This window comes from Triplophysa dalaica, chromosome 9 (genome assembly GCF_015846415.1).
Source record: "Triplophysa dalaica isolate WHDGS20190420 chromosome 9, ASM1584641v1, whole genome shotgun sequence".
Lineage (NCBI taxonomy): Eukaryota > Metazoa > Chordata > Actinopteri > Cypriniformes > Nemacheilidae > Triplophysa > Triplophysa dalaica.
The window spans coordinates 23,398,105-23,413,404 of NC_079550.1; the positions used below are offsets into that span (position 1 = coordinate 23,398,105).

A 15,300-nucleotide genomic window follows, 5' to 3' on the forward strand; every position below is an offset into this window, starting at 1 on the left:
TATGTACGTGGGGGGGCCCTAGGAATAAAGGTTGGGAACCACTGCAATAAAGCATCATTAAGAAACTCTGACCTCCACTAGTGCTCTCATCTATCAAACATCATTCAGTATGTGTTTGTGTGTGTGTGTGTGCTTGTGTGTGGTCAGGACCTTGTTCCAATGTTTCCATTATCCTTCATAATGCTTCACATGTCTATGTGAGTTACTTGCGGAGTGTAACAACTTCACTTAAATGCACTTGAAGCAGTCTGAATGTTGTGCGTCATTTTCATACACAATAACTCTTTTTAAACCTCAGATTAATGCAACGCACTAACACATCTCTTGAGCAAAATTATCCATGTGATTTCAGATGGAGCTTTAAGCCAGGGCTTTATGACCCCCAAATATGATGAACCTTGTGTGAGGGACCTCCTTTTCTAAAATATATATCTATCTATAGTTTTATCTGTGAAAAGAAACGTTTAAAATGTGTTAGATGAATAGTTAATAGGATATTATAAAGACAACACATTGTTTCTTACCCTAAATAGTCTGCAACAATTTCACTTGGAGTCCGAAAAAAGAAACTATAGTGAGAAAAACTCATACAAATATAAAAAAATCTGGAGACTACCCATAGCAAAAAAAGTAGATATACACTGTGGACTTTTTTGCTTAATCTTTTTTCCTATAAAATTTCTGGGGGACCCCTCGCCCCCCGGGGGATCTCCGGAGCACAGTTTGAAAACCCCTGCTTTTTGCTTATCATTGTGCGTCCGAGATGCCAATGAGTGGTTTCATACCTTTTATACGGTGATAGTTTTGTGCAATAAACAGAGATAGAAAGTATACATTTGAAAAAATAGAATTAAAAATCCAATCTTTCTCGACTTTTAAAAGTAAAAATAGTGCAAGTAATTAAATGTTAAAATAACAACATTTATTTATGAAATGTAGTGGAGTGAAAAGACTGATATGCTTTATAATGTAAGAAAATACTAGAACTTATTAATTATTGGAAAGTTTGAAAAAGGAGTCATAAGGCAAGTATCCATATCAACCTGTTGACCACTGAAGCTAAGCAGGGCTGAGGCTGGTCAGTGTCGGGATGGGAGACCTCCTGGGAAAGCTAGGTTGCTTATGTAAAAAGAGGTGTTAGTGAGACCAGTAGGGGGTGCTCATCCTGTGGTCTGTGTGGGTCTTAATGCCCCAGGTTAGTGACGGGACACTAGACTGTCAAAAGCACAGGATGAGGCGTTAAACCAAGGTCCTGACTCCCTGTGGTCATTCAAGGTCCCATGGGTCTTCTAGTAAATAGTAGGGGTGTCCCTCCTCTGGCCCTCATAATCCCCACCCTCTGATTGGCTCTATATTTCTCTCCTCTCCACCTATAGCTGGTGTGTGGTGAGCGCACTGTGGCTGTCGTCGTATCATCCAGGTGGAGTCTGCACACTGGTGGTGGTTGAGGAGAGACCATTCATATGATTGTGATGATCTTTGTGTGTACATTAATACATAATAAAGCGCTTTATAAATGACTCTTTCATTCATTCAAGGTAATCCCAAAATCATTATTAGATAAATGGAGAAAACCATCGTTAGATTAGTCATGAAAAATGAAAAATAAACGTCAGACTAGTCGGCTAACCAAAAAATTATCGTTAGATCAGTCAACTAACCCCAAAACAAGAGTAGATTAGTCGATTTACCGGAGAAAAACTGCTAAATTAGATAAACAAACGAAAAATAATCATTAGATTAGCCAACTAACTGACAAAAAAGGATAGATTAGTCGACCAACCAGATTTTTTTTGATCAGTTGATCTACTGGGAAAAATCATTAGGTTAGGTAACTAACCGGGACGTAATCGCAAAATGAGCCGACCAACCGTAAAAACTGTTGGATTAGTTGATTTACAGGGGAATTTTTTTTATGTTAGGCAACCACATGAAAATAATTGCTAGATTAGCCGACTACCCGAGAGAAAAAAATAAACGTAAGATTAGTCGACTAACCCAAAACTAAGTATAGATTCGTTGATTTACCGGGTAGAAAACATCAGACTAGGCGAACAAACGAAAACCAAAAAAACGTTGAAAAACCGTTAGATCAGGCCACAAAACGTACAAACTGTTAGATTAGTTGATTTACCGGAGGAAAATCGTTATGTAAGACCACTAATCGAAAAATAACAGCTAAATTACTCGACTAACCGAGAAATAAAACGATAGATTTTTTGGGGTTTCTGTAAAGTACGCTCTGATTGGCCAATCTGTTGTGATTGGTCACCCGTTTAGAGTGAATGTGGCTAGAAGGGATACAGCTACAGCCGGAAGTGGTGCAAAATCTCGCCGTATAATCACAATAAATGACATAAGCTAATGCCTACACCAACCCGACACTAAACATAAACTAACAATATGAATCAAAATACGAGTCAACTGTTTTTAGAGTGACAAAGATGATGAGGTAAGGGCGCATGCCCAGTGGAGGTAGCTGTGTCCCTTCTATTCAAACCAGTTGTGTTTTCAGCGGTAAGTGAACGCACACGGTCGCAGTCACACACTATATCTGTGAATTACACAGCTTTCACAGCAGATGTTGACGTCTTTAATGGAATCGGTGACTGTTATTTTAGAATGTGTATAGTTCTCTTAGGGGCCGTTTATGATTATCAGGTTTAGCTAGTGTCTATAAAATAACTATTTATATTTAAATAAATAGTTTAAATATTTTCCTGTAGCTCAGTGGTAAGAGCATTGCGTTAACAATGCAAGGTTGTGGGTTTGATCCAAGGGATTGCACATACCTGTGTAAAATGTATAGGATAAAGCAATGCAAGTCGCTTTGGTTAAAGCATCTGCCAAATGCCTTAATGTAAATGTATATTATACTTTGCGTGTCCCCCGGGGTGGACGCCATCGTGTCACGGATATCATGACGTATGGATCACCAGATAAAGAGAGCTGTAGTTCGTTTCGGCCATTTGCTGTAGTCATATCTCCCCCTGAAGTGAACTTTGAGCATTGTAACTTTGTATGGTATCGTATGTCTGTAATGATGTTGTTGTTTGGGTCACGGGGTCATTATGATTCACCCACTGCCTCAGATGTGTGTGTGCTTGTACCTGTGTTGGCTTAGACCCCGGCCTGTTCCACACTGTACTGCAGGTCGGGGGGTTTGTAGCTGAGCAGCATGTCACTGGTGCAGGACGACGGGTAACACGCAGCCTCCACGTCACACGCTAAACACACGCAAAAAACAACATCAGCATTGTGTGTGTGTGTGTGTGCGTGTGTTTGAGTTCCGTACATACCCGTTCCACCACGCTGCTGCAGCTGCTGGCTTCCGCTCAGAGATGATTGGCTGAGGATGTCTGACATGCGGGCGGAGCTTAGCGCCTTACCAGCCAATAAGCTCATTCCAGACATACTCTCTGCCTGTTCCTGAAGAGAGAGAGACACACGTCTGACATGAAAAACACACCAACACCCCGATGCAAACACAACCAACACAAACGCACACGATCACACATAGATGCGCACAAACACACACACAGATGCAAACACAGGCGCATACACACAAACAAAGATGCACACACAGAAACGTGTGAACACAGACGCATGCACACACACACACGTACGTAAGCGTCGTCACAGGTCTGGATGGTGTGATGTCTCTGTAACGATCCTCGCGCTCTGTATGTGTCGCCCTGCGCAGCTCGTGGGCCGTAAGCGTTGCGATTGTCTTCCATCACTCTGCAGTCGGCCACAGTGTCAGCACACGACTCTAAAACACACAAACAATCACAACATCCATCAAGAAAAAAACAACATGCATCCAGAACGCACGGCAGTAAAGGTCCTCCGGTTTACCTCTCGCGGCGCTGTGCGTGTAGGCGTGTCTGTGAGCGGGGGACGAGTACGGGGGCGTGCTGCCACAAGGCGGAGCCAACAGCTCGTGTCCTTCGGTGCAGGGGGCGGCGGCTTTGGCCAGCAGGCCCTCGTGATAGTCCGGCATCTCGTCCTCTTCCATGCTCTCGGAGTGGGGCAGGGGTGGGGCGGGACATTCGGGCGAGGTCCTGATTTGGAGCAGGTGATGGTAGTGCTGCGTGGGCGGGGCTTGCTCTAAGCTTTCAGCACCCTGTCCCAGCTGCTGCAGCATAAGCATCTCTCCGTAGTCCTGCGGGGTGGGCGTGGCGGAAGGCGGGGCCGGTCGTGGGTTCTGCCGTTTCAGCAGCGCCGCCAGGTCCTGTGGGGGCAGCCGGGGGTCGCCATGTCCCGTGAGCGAGTGCCGGGGCGAGAGGAGGCCCTGCAGCGTGGGCGTGACGTGCTGATGGGCGGGCCTGTATTCCAGGGGCGTGGGCGAGAGCAGAGCTTGCTGCAGGGCGGACGGACTTCCATAACCCACGCCCTGATAGCCCTCCAGCCCGGGCACCTTCAGAGACGGCCCGTGCAGGTAGGGGTTATAGGTGCCCACCATTCCCATCACGCCGTGCACTCCCTCGCCGAACAAGTGCGGGTTAAACTGATCGTATGCGGAGGAACAGTGGAAGCGACTCAGACTGCAGCTGTAAAGGACCCATCACAAGCACCTCTTGTTAGCATAACCACACCCACATCAGACCGCACATTCCACTAAATTCACGAAATATTCAAGTCAACATGAAAGATGGGGTTCAGGAGGAAGGTTGGGTCACAAAACCCAGAAACACGGCTTAATATTGACATGAAACACACTGACATCTACACACATCACATGATCATCACTCATCTGTGTGTGTACCTGAGATCAGCTGGCCATCCTCAATGGTCCTCCATCAATATTTACACAAATCATTACTTACAAACACATTTCATTCAAAAAAACAAACAACAGATTCATTTTCGATTCATTAAAGCACGTTACACTGCATCAAATGAAGAGACAGCACGGATTCAACACAAACAAACATGTGATAACACACGGCTCGTGTGACGTCACCTGTGACTTTCTGCGTTATCGGCACTCAACTGTTTCCCCAGAACTCTGTGACACGGCGTTGCTAGGAAACCCTGGCGCTGGGCTCCGCCCCCGAGCTCCACCTCTTGCACCTGAATGGTGACCTGTTGCGGGAGGGCCTGGGCCATGGCGCGGGCGGAGTCTGGCTGTGACTGGGCCATGCGGGGGAGGCTGGTGGGCGGAGGGCTGGCGTTGGGAGACTGGTAGAGGGCGGGGCCGTGCTGAAACTGCACCCCAGACTGACCACCTGTGGGAGGAGACTCACACTGTCAATCATGACTGACGCACAGGACACGCCTCCTGATCATCCCACACTGACCATGCGCTTGCATCATCCCCTGGCTCCCTGACAGAGGACTCTGATTGGCTGGTCTGAAGAGATGATTGTTGGGATGGTTGGGAGGGGGACTGGAGGGCTGAATACGCAACCTGATCAACACAACAAACACAATAAGAAATTACATTACATGTGTGAGTGAGCGAGTGAGTGTGTGTGTGTGTGTGTGTGTGTACCTCTGTAGCTGGTATGTAAGGTGACTGCTGGGGTGGTTTTCTCCATGCCCCAAAGACAGGGCCTGTGGACAACATGACAACACTTTAATATCTATACACAACCACATGTTGTGTGTGTGTGTTCTTGTGTGTTTGTGACCTGTATTTGCTGGTGTAGTATCTGTTGCTCATGCTGGTAGAGGATATGCTGTTGTTGTGTGTGTTCCATCAGACGCTCGTCCGCCGGCCCTGCGTACATCTTCTGAAGCTTTTCACACTCCTGAACACAAACACACATGTAACTTAGCTAACTGCTAGCGGCTTCCCTCCGCACATACGCTCACAGCAGCTAATCATCACCACATCCGCACAAGTTTCAGCTATTTTGATGAAGTAAACACGAAGGCTAAGCTGCTATTTTTATTTCCACTTTCTATAAACGTTCATAGTTTTTCTTCAGTATTGACAGAAGTGTGTGGTGTGGGGACGGCCCTGCAGGTGTGTCGTGAGCGCTTGTTCCCTCACTAGTGTACCTGTTTGAGCTGTCTGATGAGACTGCTGTTCTCGAGGTGAGTCTTGAAGGCGGGGATGGTGGCAGCTCCATCAGAGAAGCGTCTGACAGGAGAGAATCGCTCCATCGGCAGGTGAAGTGTGTTACAGTCCTTGTATGACGACCTGACACACACACACACACACACATGATCTGATGAGTCTGCTGTTCTTCATGTACTCAATTTGGGAAAAAAGACCAAAACAGATTCAGAATAAACAAACGCACAAACATCACTCAAACCGTGTTCCACTTGTGCTACTCTTCACATCAACACTGTGCGTGCGAGTGCATCAGTGTGTGTGTACTTCATCAGTGCACACACACACTCTCTCTCTCTCCTGACTCACTCGCTCACTTCATCACATGAACACTGACAGATCTCACACACAGTAACCCTACACACAAACTCAAGCGTTGTGACATCACACTGCACTTCCGTTGTAAACAGGAAGTGAAGAATCCTCTTCTGCTGCTGCTCATTATGTTCCGTTTAGAATGAAGTGAAGAAGAGTATGCAGACGCTGTGTGTGTGTGTGGGTGTGTGTGTTCAGAGTCTCATTGCTCTCATGATGTGTGTGTGAGTGTGTGTCTCACCGGCAGTGCTGCTCGGGGGTCCAGCCCCTCTGCCGGCCTCTCTGTGAGTCTGCTGAGAGCTCGCTGGCCGTGTGGCAGGGACCCGCGCCGTGTGTGCTGTGGCGCTTCGAGCTGTTGGCCAAATACCTGCACCACAGAAGCGGCAGGAATCAGCGCTCTGATTGGCTGCCACACATCCAATGGGCACAGAGAATAACAGCGGGTTTGCTCTTCCTTTGAGGAGATTGTTTTTGCAAAGCGATTAGACGGAAGCAAAGCCACAAGAGGAAGACCGGACACCGCTCAGCACAGCAGAGAGAGAGAGAGAGAGGGTCAGAGGTCACTGCAGAAGCAGCGCTTTCAGAGAATGTCAATGTGTGTGTGTGTGTTCTCAGAAGAAACTGAGACAGAGAGACAGACAGAAAGAGACGCTACAAGCTGAAAGCAGCATTACAGACTCCCAGCACAGCAGTTCACACACACACACACACACACACCAGCACTACAGGTCACGTGACCACACACACTGATGCATGTAAGAGAACAGGTCAGTCATACCTCTGCACGGCTTCTGGATCAGGTTCAGCGTCAGAACCCTCCTCATCCACTGGAGCCACCACAGGAATGGGATGCTGTCACACACACACACACACATTGTAAGGTACACAACGTTCACGTGCATGTTGACTGATTTAGTGGGAGGAGTTATCACAGGGGTGGGAGGAGATTGTGCTGCGTGTAGTCAAACACACGGCTGTAGCCCACACAAGCCCTCATCACCAGACATAACTACAGCTTATACATGAGAAGTGTTTCTCCAGCTGATGTCAGTGTGTGGACCTTCACAAGGTGACGGTGTTGTTGTTGTTTGTGTGTCTGCATGACCCTATTGTCTGTAGCTGATATGAGTAAACACGGCCGCTGTCTCACCGGGCTGGTCACCAGAGGAGATTGTCCACGCGGTCTCTTCAACAGCTGCTGTGCATGAAGCTGAATGTTAGCTCCACCGTCAGACGCCCGGCGACCCAAAGGACCCATCCCGTTCAACAGCTGAAGAGTCGGAGGCTGCAGGAGAGACTGCTCCTGTACACACACACAGAGAGAGAGAGATGATTGTCATCTGTAAGAACAGCGTGTGTGTGTGTGGGCCTGAGTGTTTGGGTGCATGTGTGCGTTTGTACATGTGTGTGAGTGTTTGTATGTGTAAAGGTATGAGTGAATGTGTGCGTAAGATAATAGACTGCGGTTTTGTTTAAAACACATTTTGCCGGAGACGGTACTCGCTGAGTGTAACGTTATTAGATTCAAGCACTGGAACCGGTCTATGTTATGCGTCATTCATACACAATAACTTTTAACTTTAGGATGGACTCAATGTTCTATGATTTAAACACATAACATATCTCTTCTCTTTGTGTTATAACTGTTTTGAACTTGGGAAGCAAAGATCCCCGCGACAACAGGATCATCACCATCCGGGATGCTCGTGAGTGAAGCGGGTGCATTAAGAGCATCATTCTGCGTCCAATGCGCATGACTTTAAATAACGTAGAAGCGAATGTATTAAGCGCATCATTTTGTGTCCAGGATGTGCATGAGAGAGTTTGGAGACTTTTATATTGTGATAGCTTTGTGTAATAAACAGAGATTTATTTGTTAAACATTTTGTAAGTATCTGTGCTTTATGAGACCACAATTTTTGTTTTGTATGTATTTTTAAGTTTAATACAGCACTTAATTACATTTTTTTAAAAATCATACTTTTAAGTAAAAATACTTAAGTAAAGGAAAATGGTAGATTTTAATGTACTCATGGATTTAAAGTAAAAAAAACATTTATTTATGGACTGTAGTGGAATAAGTATGATGTGCTTCATACTGTAGGAAAGCATTTTTTGTCCAAAGTACTCTGATAAAGTACAGATATTTTAAAATATACTTGAAAGTAAACATGCTTAACTATCCACCTCTGGGAATAAAAGTTAAAATATGCAAGTCTACTTTGATCATGAAAAACAGTGCTAGTATCGGATCAGAATCGGCCGATATGTAGAATTCAGATATCGAAATCGGATCGGAAAGGAAAAAGTAGTATTGGTGCATCCCTAGTTGTGAGTGTTTTTGTGTGTTTGAGCGCGTTCACCTTGTACTCCAGCTGCTGGGTGGGCTGTAGGTTAGGGGTGGGCATCAGATGCATCTGTGCCATGTTGGGCACCAGCGGGGGGAAGGGCGGCTGAGGGGCCACTCGTGGAAACCCAGGGGCCAAATTCTGTAGATCCTCCTGCATCTCAGCCCTGACAGACACAACACACACACAACTTCAGTGGGAGGGGCTTGGAGTAAAGTGGGAGTGGTCTGTAATGATTAAGTCCAGGAGAGAGAGATGTACCTGGGGTCCGGGACACCCACAGTGTGCCGTCTCATGGACAGATATCGGGCCATGGCCTCTGGACTGGGTTCTTCTCCCTCATCGCTGTCCAGAGCCATCGTCCCATCCGGCTGAACGAGACACACGGATACAAAACACAACATTTAACTCCCACAGATGAAACCACAACCTGGGCTTGTGAAAAACAAAAGCATGTCTCTCCTCAGACTGAGGTAGCGCTGTGTAACCGTCATGAGAGAGGAGAATGATGTTGGACTGTGAGGTGTCTTATGCATGCAGCACCAATCAACTGTCAATCAAACTCACCTCAACAATCTGATTCTCAGGGTTTATGAGCTGCACCTGAGGAACCGTCATGTTGACAGAATTACTCTGATCCTGAAACACACACATACACGCGTGCCATCAAACAGTCCACAGTCATTCATTCAGAAGACTTTTTTCTTGCTGCGAGTGAAACTTTCACTTGACTTTATGTGAAATCAACATTTTCTAAGCAATACACAAAATCAGAGAATCTCTTGTGTAACGGCTGCGTTCATTCAGTGTGTAAATGAGACGCTCTCATCAATATTCCTGTGATGTGAGGAGAGAAATCAAAGGTTTGTTGCCGTACGCACCTGCACAGCGTTGAGTGGGTAGATGGGGGGGCGTGGAGTGGGCGGAGTGACGCGCAGACTCTTGTGTCGTTTCAGTTTCTCAGACAGCAGACTGTAGGTGGCGCTGTAGTGATCGTAATCGTCTGCGTGAAGAGACTGCGGGAGGACACACGGTTAACACTGAGCTTCAGTTTGTGTGTGTCTGTGTGTGTAAGTATGTGTGTGTGATCACCTGTAAAGTGCGCTCGCGGTCGAAGCCCATCTCTGCCATGGCCAGTAACACCTGTTCATTGATCAGCTCCGTCTCTCGCTCCACTTTCACCTGCTCACACTCCTCTATCAACTGACATCATGTGACACATTAAAACACTTCAACGGTTTAACAGAAGGGATATTTGCACATGTACCCTGCAAGACTGCATGTGTGTGCGTGTGACTCACTCGGTCAAACTCTTGGTCTGGGTCTCCTTGTCTCATCCACTTGTTCTTGCAGATCTGCTCCATTGAAAGACGTCGACTGGGCTCCAGAATCAGCATGTGTCTGATCAGATACTCACAGTCTAAAACACACACACACAAACGTCTGTCAGTCACGGAGTCTGTGTCAGGAGCAGATCGTCTGTGTCTGTGATTGTGTGTGTCTGTGTGTGTACCTGTGGACATGAAGAAAGGGATCCGGAATTTTCCACTGAGGACTCGAGCTCGGAGGTTCTGTAATGTGCTCCCGTCAAAGGGTAGAGCTCCACACACCAGAACATAGAGAACCACCCCCAAACTCTACAGACAGACAGATTGCTGTTAAACCCTGCACAACTGTGTGTGTTTGTGTGTGTCCGTGCGTGTGTGTGTTTTACCCATATGTCCACTTTGGGACCATCATACTCCTTCCCCTCAAAGAGTTCAGGCGCAGCATAAGGAGGACTGCCACACCACGTCTTCAACAGCTGCCCACGCGAGAACAGATTACTGAAGCCAAAGTCTACAAACACAAACACACGCATTAAACACACAACACATATCAAACACACACACACACACATCTAACACATAACACGCATGCAAACACACATCATACAAACACACATCATACAAACACACAACACGAATAAAACATACACACACACGCATGAAATACACACACGCATCAAACAAACACACACACACACACATCAAACACACACCTCTGACACGCATCAAGCACACACACACATATCAAACACACACACACACACCTCATACATGCATGAAAAACACACACGCATCAAACACACACACATGCATCAAACACACCTCACACAAGCATCAAACACACACACCTCACACACACACCACACGCATCCAACACGCATAAAACACACGCATCAAACACACACACCCTTACATACACCACGCACACACACCAGACACAAACGCTTCAATCACACATACATGTCAAACACACACGTGTAATAGACAGCCGTGTAATAAGCGGAATAGTGTACCAGCAGCCGGTTGTTATGGTGAAAAAAGCCCCTTCAGTGTGACACAAGACCCTACACTTCACATCCTGATCACACTGACAGGGATTATTTCTGCCATAACAACCAGCTGTCTGAACATTATCACTTACATAACCAACCTGCAAATGTCACGACTGTCCAATGAGAATCAAGCATTCCAACGAGCCATGTAATAATAACCTGACAGACATGCGTCAATCACACACACACACACACACCTGCGATCTTGATGTTGAGGTTGTGGTCCAGAAGCAGGTTCTCGGCCTTCAGGTCTCGGTGGACGATGTTTCTACAGTGACAGAAATAAACCGCTGCTACGATCTGCTTAAACTTCCGCCGAGCGTCTTTCTCTGCCATCCGTCCATGAGCCACGAGATGATCTGAGACACACACACACACAGTGAGAGTCAAGCCGCTGGAACAGTCTGATGTGTTTGACATTTACTCACCGAAGATCTCTCCTCCGCTGGCATACTCGGTCACCAGATAAATCATACGCTCCGTCTCCATCACCTACAACACACACACACAGTCATTCACACAAGAACATCCTGACCAATCAGGTGTCAATATGACACAGGAAGAGGGAGGGGCACCTGGTACAGACGAATGATGTGAGGGTGTTTCAGCATCTTCATGATCTGAACCTCCCGAAAAATCTTCTTCAGATTCTCATCGTCCAACTGAGTCTTATCAACGATCTTAATCGCCACCTGACAAACACAGAGAGAGAGAGATAGAGAGAGAGAGAAAGAAAGAAGAAAGGAGAGAGAGAGGAGAGAGATGCAGATGATGACATTGAGTTGTGTGTCATGTCTGTAAGTTTTGAGTTACTCAGTTAAAAGTTAAGAAATCCTTTTGTGAGAAAAACACAATAAATGACTCATTCATCATCACAATGAAACAACCACAGCATCAGAGACACACACACACACACACACACACACACACAGCACAAACTCACGAGTCTGTGAGCAAGATTTTCTCTTTTTCATTTGCTAATCGTGTAGTTCACTGTGAGGCACAACAACTCATTCCTTCATGTCTCAACATATAACACAACTATAAGAAATTTCACTTAAGAAGACAGTTTGTATGTGTGTGTGTGTGTGCGTTCATGTGTGCGATTGTGTGTGTATTTTTAGCCTGTAGTTCTATTAATATATCTGGATGTGATCCAGTTGCATTGATGATATCAGTGTGAAACTGAACCTGTGTGACTCCACAACACATCTGGACACACACACACCAACTGATCTTAAGGTTGAGGGGTTTGTACAGTATAAGTGAAAAGACGGCGACATGACTTAGCATGCAGTATTGCTATGACAACAGTGTGTGTGTATTGTGCCGAGTAAGCAACCGTCTACACGTTGTTCACATGAATGCTTAAGAAGCACGCCTGAGAGAGAGAGAGAGAGAGAGAGAGAGCGAGAGAGCGAGAGAGAGAGAGAGAGAGAGAGAGAGCGAGAGGTACCAGGTGTGAGGTCATGATGACATCACAATGACATCACCTCTGAGCAGTGCACGGATGTGACACACACACAGAGAGAGAGCAAGAGTCAATGTTGAAAACACACAAACTTTAAGAATCTAAATCCCATAAACACTTCACAAAACCTGCAGCTCTCAAACCATTAAGACCATCAGCTGAAAACAGAACCAGATCAGACACCTGTGACATCATTCAGGGCTGTAAATCTGACACTTCATTACAATATAATCTGATATCCTGCGCCAGAGATGGAATATCTGCCAATAACTCTGACATTCCTGTGATACGATTACGATATGATTGATTAATGGATATGTTGATATAACGTGTCTAGTTTACACAAGCGGTTACACTTTTAATAACTCATTATGCACCCAAAACATATCAAATGAAGGTTCAATGAAACTCTCTTTAACCCCGTAACAAACACAAACAAATCAAATACACTCAGACCGGGGTTACATCATCATGATGACTTGGAAAGTGTCAAAATAAAGGTCCCTCATATCAATATTTGACATGAATGATCATAAATGTAATCAATGTGTTATCAAACCCATATTATATATCATTACAGTTAAACTGGTGTGTGATGTAAAGATTGGATTAAAAATCCTGTGAATCGTCAAGCAATACAAACACAACAAACAGTTGGAGAATATCTCCTCTGTTTCATGTGCTGATCAATATACATAATGCATGAATGACGTCATATGGACATAAATAACGTTGCTATTATTAGAAATAGTGTCACAGACTACACAAACTGACAACAATCACAACTGTTGGTCTAAAGCAGAAAAAGTGAGGAAGACGTTCACTGTTGATTTTGTGTAAAAGAATCAATATTTTACACAATATAAGCGAGATAATCCATGGCTAGCTGTGCCAAAAAACCCTTTAATGCACACCTAGCCGTGGTTTATCCCATTCATACATGTTGTGTAGATGTTTGCAGTGTCATGTATGATCAGACAGGTGAAAACGACAGTCGTCGTTTCATTCATTGACCGAGCTGACTGGTATTACCTGTGCATTACCGCATGCCTTTCAGCCAATCAGAATCCAGTATTCAAACAGACCGTGGTATAAACACATACGTGTTCAGAGGTGATGTGCTTTTCTTACATGTGAGTGAACTATTTCTATCTACATACAGACATTCAGTTTCATTCTTCTAAAGGAAGATATTTCAAAGAAAAACACAAAAGCATTTCTCAAAATATCTTCTGTTGTGTTCCACTGAAGAAAGAGAGGATGTTGATATTTGATGAAGAGTTTGGGGTTCTGTTGTCTATATGATTATAACGAGGTCATGTATAGCATGTTGAATATGTGTCAAATGATTGTTGTGTGTGACAGACAACACACAACTACTGCCACCACTCATCATACCTGGCGCACGTGATGCAAATATTGTGTCGTTTAATAGTATCTGATGGTCACGTGTCACCATACAGCACGAGTAACTGCAGTGATGGAACTGTGACGTGTGCACTCACGATATGACGTCAGTGTTGTGTGTTTGTGTGACACTGATGAGAGGTAACACACTGACGTATTAAAGCACTTAAGATGAGTTAAAGCCCTGAAGATGACCCGCGCTCACCTCGAACCAATCACGACACACGTCCGGTTATATCTGTCTTCACGACTTAAACAGATACACACACACACATCAGATGTACTGAACGTCCATCAGTAACAGATCAAATCAAAGAGAGTCTGATCTCTCTCACACACACACACACTTCATCCGTCCATCCCTCTCTCTTTCAAACACATCACTGCTACAGTCCACATGACACACACACTTTTATACGCAATCCACACACATACACAACTACGCGCACGTAAACACAAAGTCGACACAGCCGCGCGCGCGCGCACACACACACACACTCACATCTACACGCAGGCACGCGCAGGCCGCATCAGTCCGCTGGTCACCGTTCGCCGTCAGCGCGCGCGCGTGTCAGTGCGTGAATCTGCCCCCGGGGGGGGTGAGCGAGGCAAAATCGACGGGGGTAAACTGCGCCTTACCTTCGCTTTGGTGATCATGTGCGTGGCGAGTTTCACCACGGCGAAATTGCCCTTCCCGATGGTCCGCTCTATCTCATAGTAGCCGACGCGCGCGAGGGGCGTGCGGCTGACGCCCGCGGCGGCTCGATTCGCGTTTGGGTGACGGATAGAGGCGGCGGGCTGCGTTCGCTCGAGGTTCGCGTGCTGGATCCCGGCGGCGGCGGCAGCCCCGCTCGACACGGCCGCCATCTTCTGCCCTCTCTGCGGGAACAACAAGCCAGAGCGCGCGGCGCGCTCCCCGGACACGCCCCCGTCGTGCGTCAAGACGCGAGGCCCGCCCCTTTGCGCAGCGCCCTCTCATGGATGTCGCCACGGCAACCGATAGCGTAACAATGACTTCATCGCTCGCGCGTACGCATATTTCGGTTGCCTTGGCGACGGGACGAGCGCGCCCGCGCGCGCTTGTGTTAACGCTCTACGGATATCTCGCAGTCTGTTCGACTGCGCTGAGGAAACTGCTGCCATGACAACGAGAAGATCCCCGCATACCCCCCCACCCCGACAACCGGAAACGCTCATGGCGGCAGGAATGCGAGAACCGTGAACGCGCGACTCACCTCATGAACACGCTTCAGTACATCTATATATGTTTGTATAGATGCAAGATTCAAAGCTTTATCGGTATGATCAAATA

General features: G+C 46.3%; 1 protein-coding gene across 3 annotated transcripts in view; it reads right to left on the minus strand.

Moving 5' to 3' along the window:
• sik3 (SIK family kinase 3) overlaps positions 1 to 14,957 on the minus strand; it is a 17,066-nt gene extending 2,109 nt beyond the window's left edge. Inside the window, exons 1-24 of one of the 3 annotated variants that reach the window (XM_056756508.1) lie at positions 14,628 to 14,957; positions 11,686 to 11,802; positions 11,539 to 11,602; positions 11,308 to 11,469; positions 10,445 to 10,569; positions 10,244 to 10,367; positions 10,032 to 10,150; positions 9,823 to 9,933; positions 9,612 to 9,746; positions 9,298 to 9,369; positions 8,992 to 9,101; positions 8,746 to 8,896; positions 7,533 to 7,685; positions 7,161 to 7,234; positions 6,624 to 6,749; positions 6,010 to 6,151; positions 5,637 to 5,756; positions 5,498 to 5,559; positions 5,304 to 5,413; positions 4,997 to 5,231; positions 3,859 to 4,553; positions 3,627 to 3,772; positions 3,300 to 3,429; positions 3,111 to 3,227 (exon numbers count right to left, since the gene is read on the minus strand). In XM_056756508.1, coding sequence (XP_056612486.1) covers positions 3,121 to 3,227; positions 3,300 to 3,429; positions 3,627 to 3,772; positions 3,859 to 4,553; positions 4,997 to 5,231; positions 5,304 to 5,413; positions 5,498 to 5,559; positions 5,637 to 5,756; positions 6,010 to 6,151; positions 6,624 to 6,749; positions 7,161 to 7,234; positions 7,533 to 7,685; positions 8,746 to 8,896; positions 8,992 to 9,101; positions 9,298 to 9,369; positions 9,612 to 9,746; positions 9,823 to 9,933; positions 10,032 to 10,150; positions 10,244 to 10,367; positions 10,445 to 10,569; positions 11,308 to 11,469; positions 11,539 to 11,602; positions 11,686 to 11,802; positions 14,628 to 14,855 — 3,618 coding nt within the window. In that variant the 5' untranslated portion in view covers positions 14,856 to 14,957 and the 3' untranslated portion in view covers positions 3,111 to 3,120. Of the gene's footprint in view, positions 1 to 3,110; positions 3,228 to 3,299; positions 3,430 to 3,626; positions 3,773 to 3,858; positions 4,554 to 4,966; positions 5,232 to 5,303; positions 5,414 to 5,497; positions 5,560 to 5,636; positions 5,757 to 6,009; positions 6,152 to 6,623; positions 6,750 to 7,160; positions 7,235 to 7,532; positions 7,686 to 8,745; positions 8,897 to 8,991; positions 9,102 to 9,297; positions 9,370 to 9,611; positions 9,747 to 9,822; positions 9,934 to 10,031; positions 10,151 to 10,243; positions 10,368 to 10,444; positions 10,570 to 11,307; positions 11,470 to 11,538; positions 11,603 to 11,685; positions 11,803 to 14,627 lie in introns of all 3 variants that reach the window. The other 2 variants (XM_056756507.1, XM_056756510.1) reach the window with 2 other exon arrangements.
• Between the last annotated feature and the right edge of the window lie 343 nt (positions 14,958 to 15,300).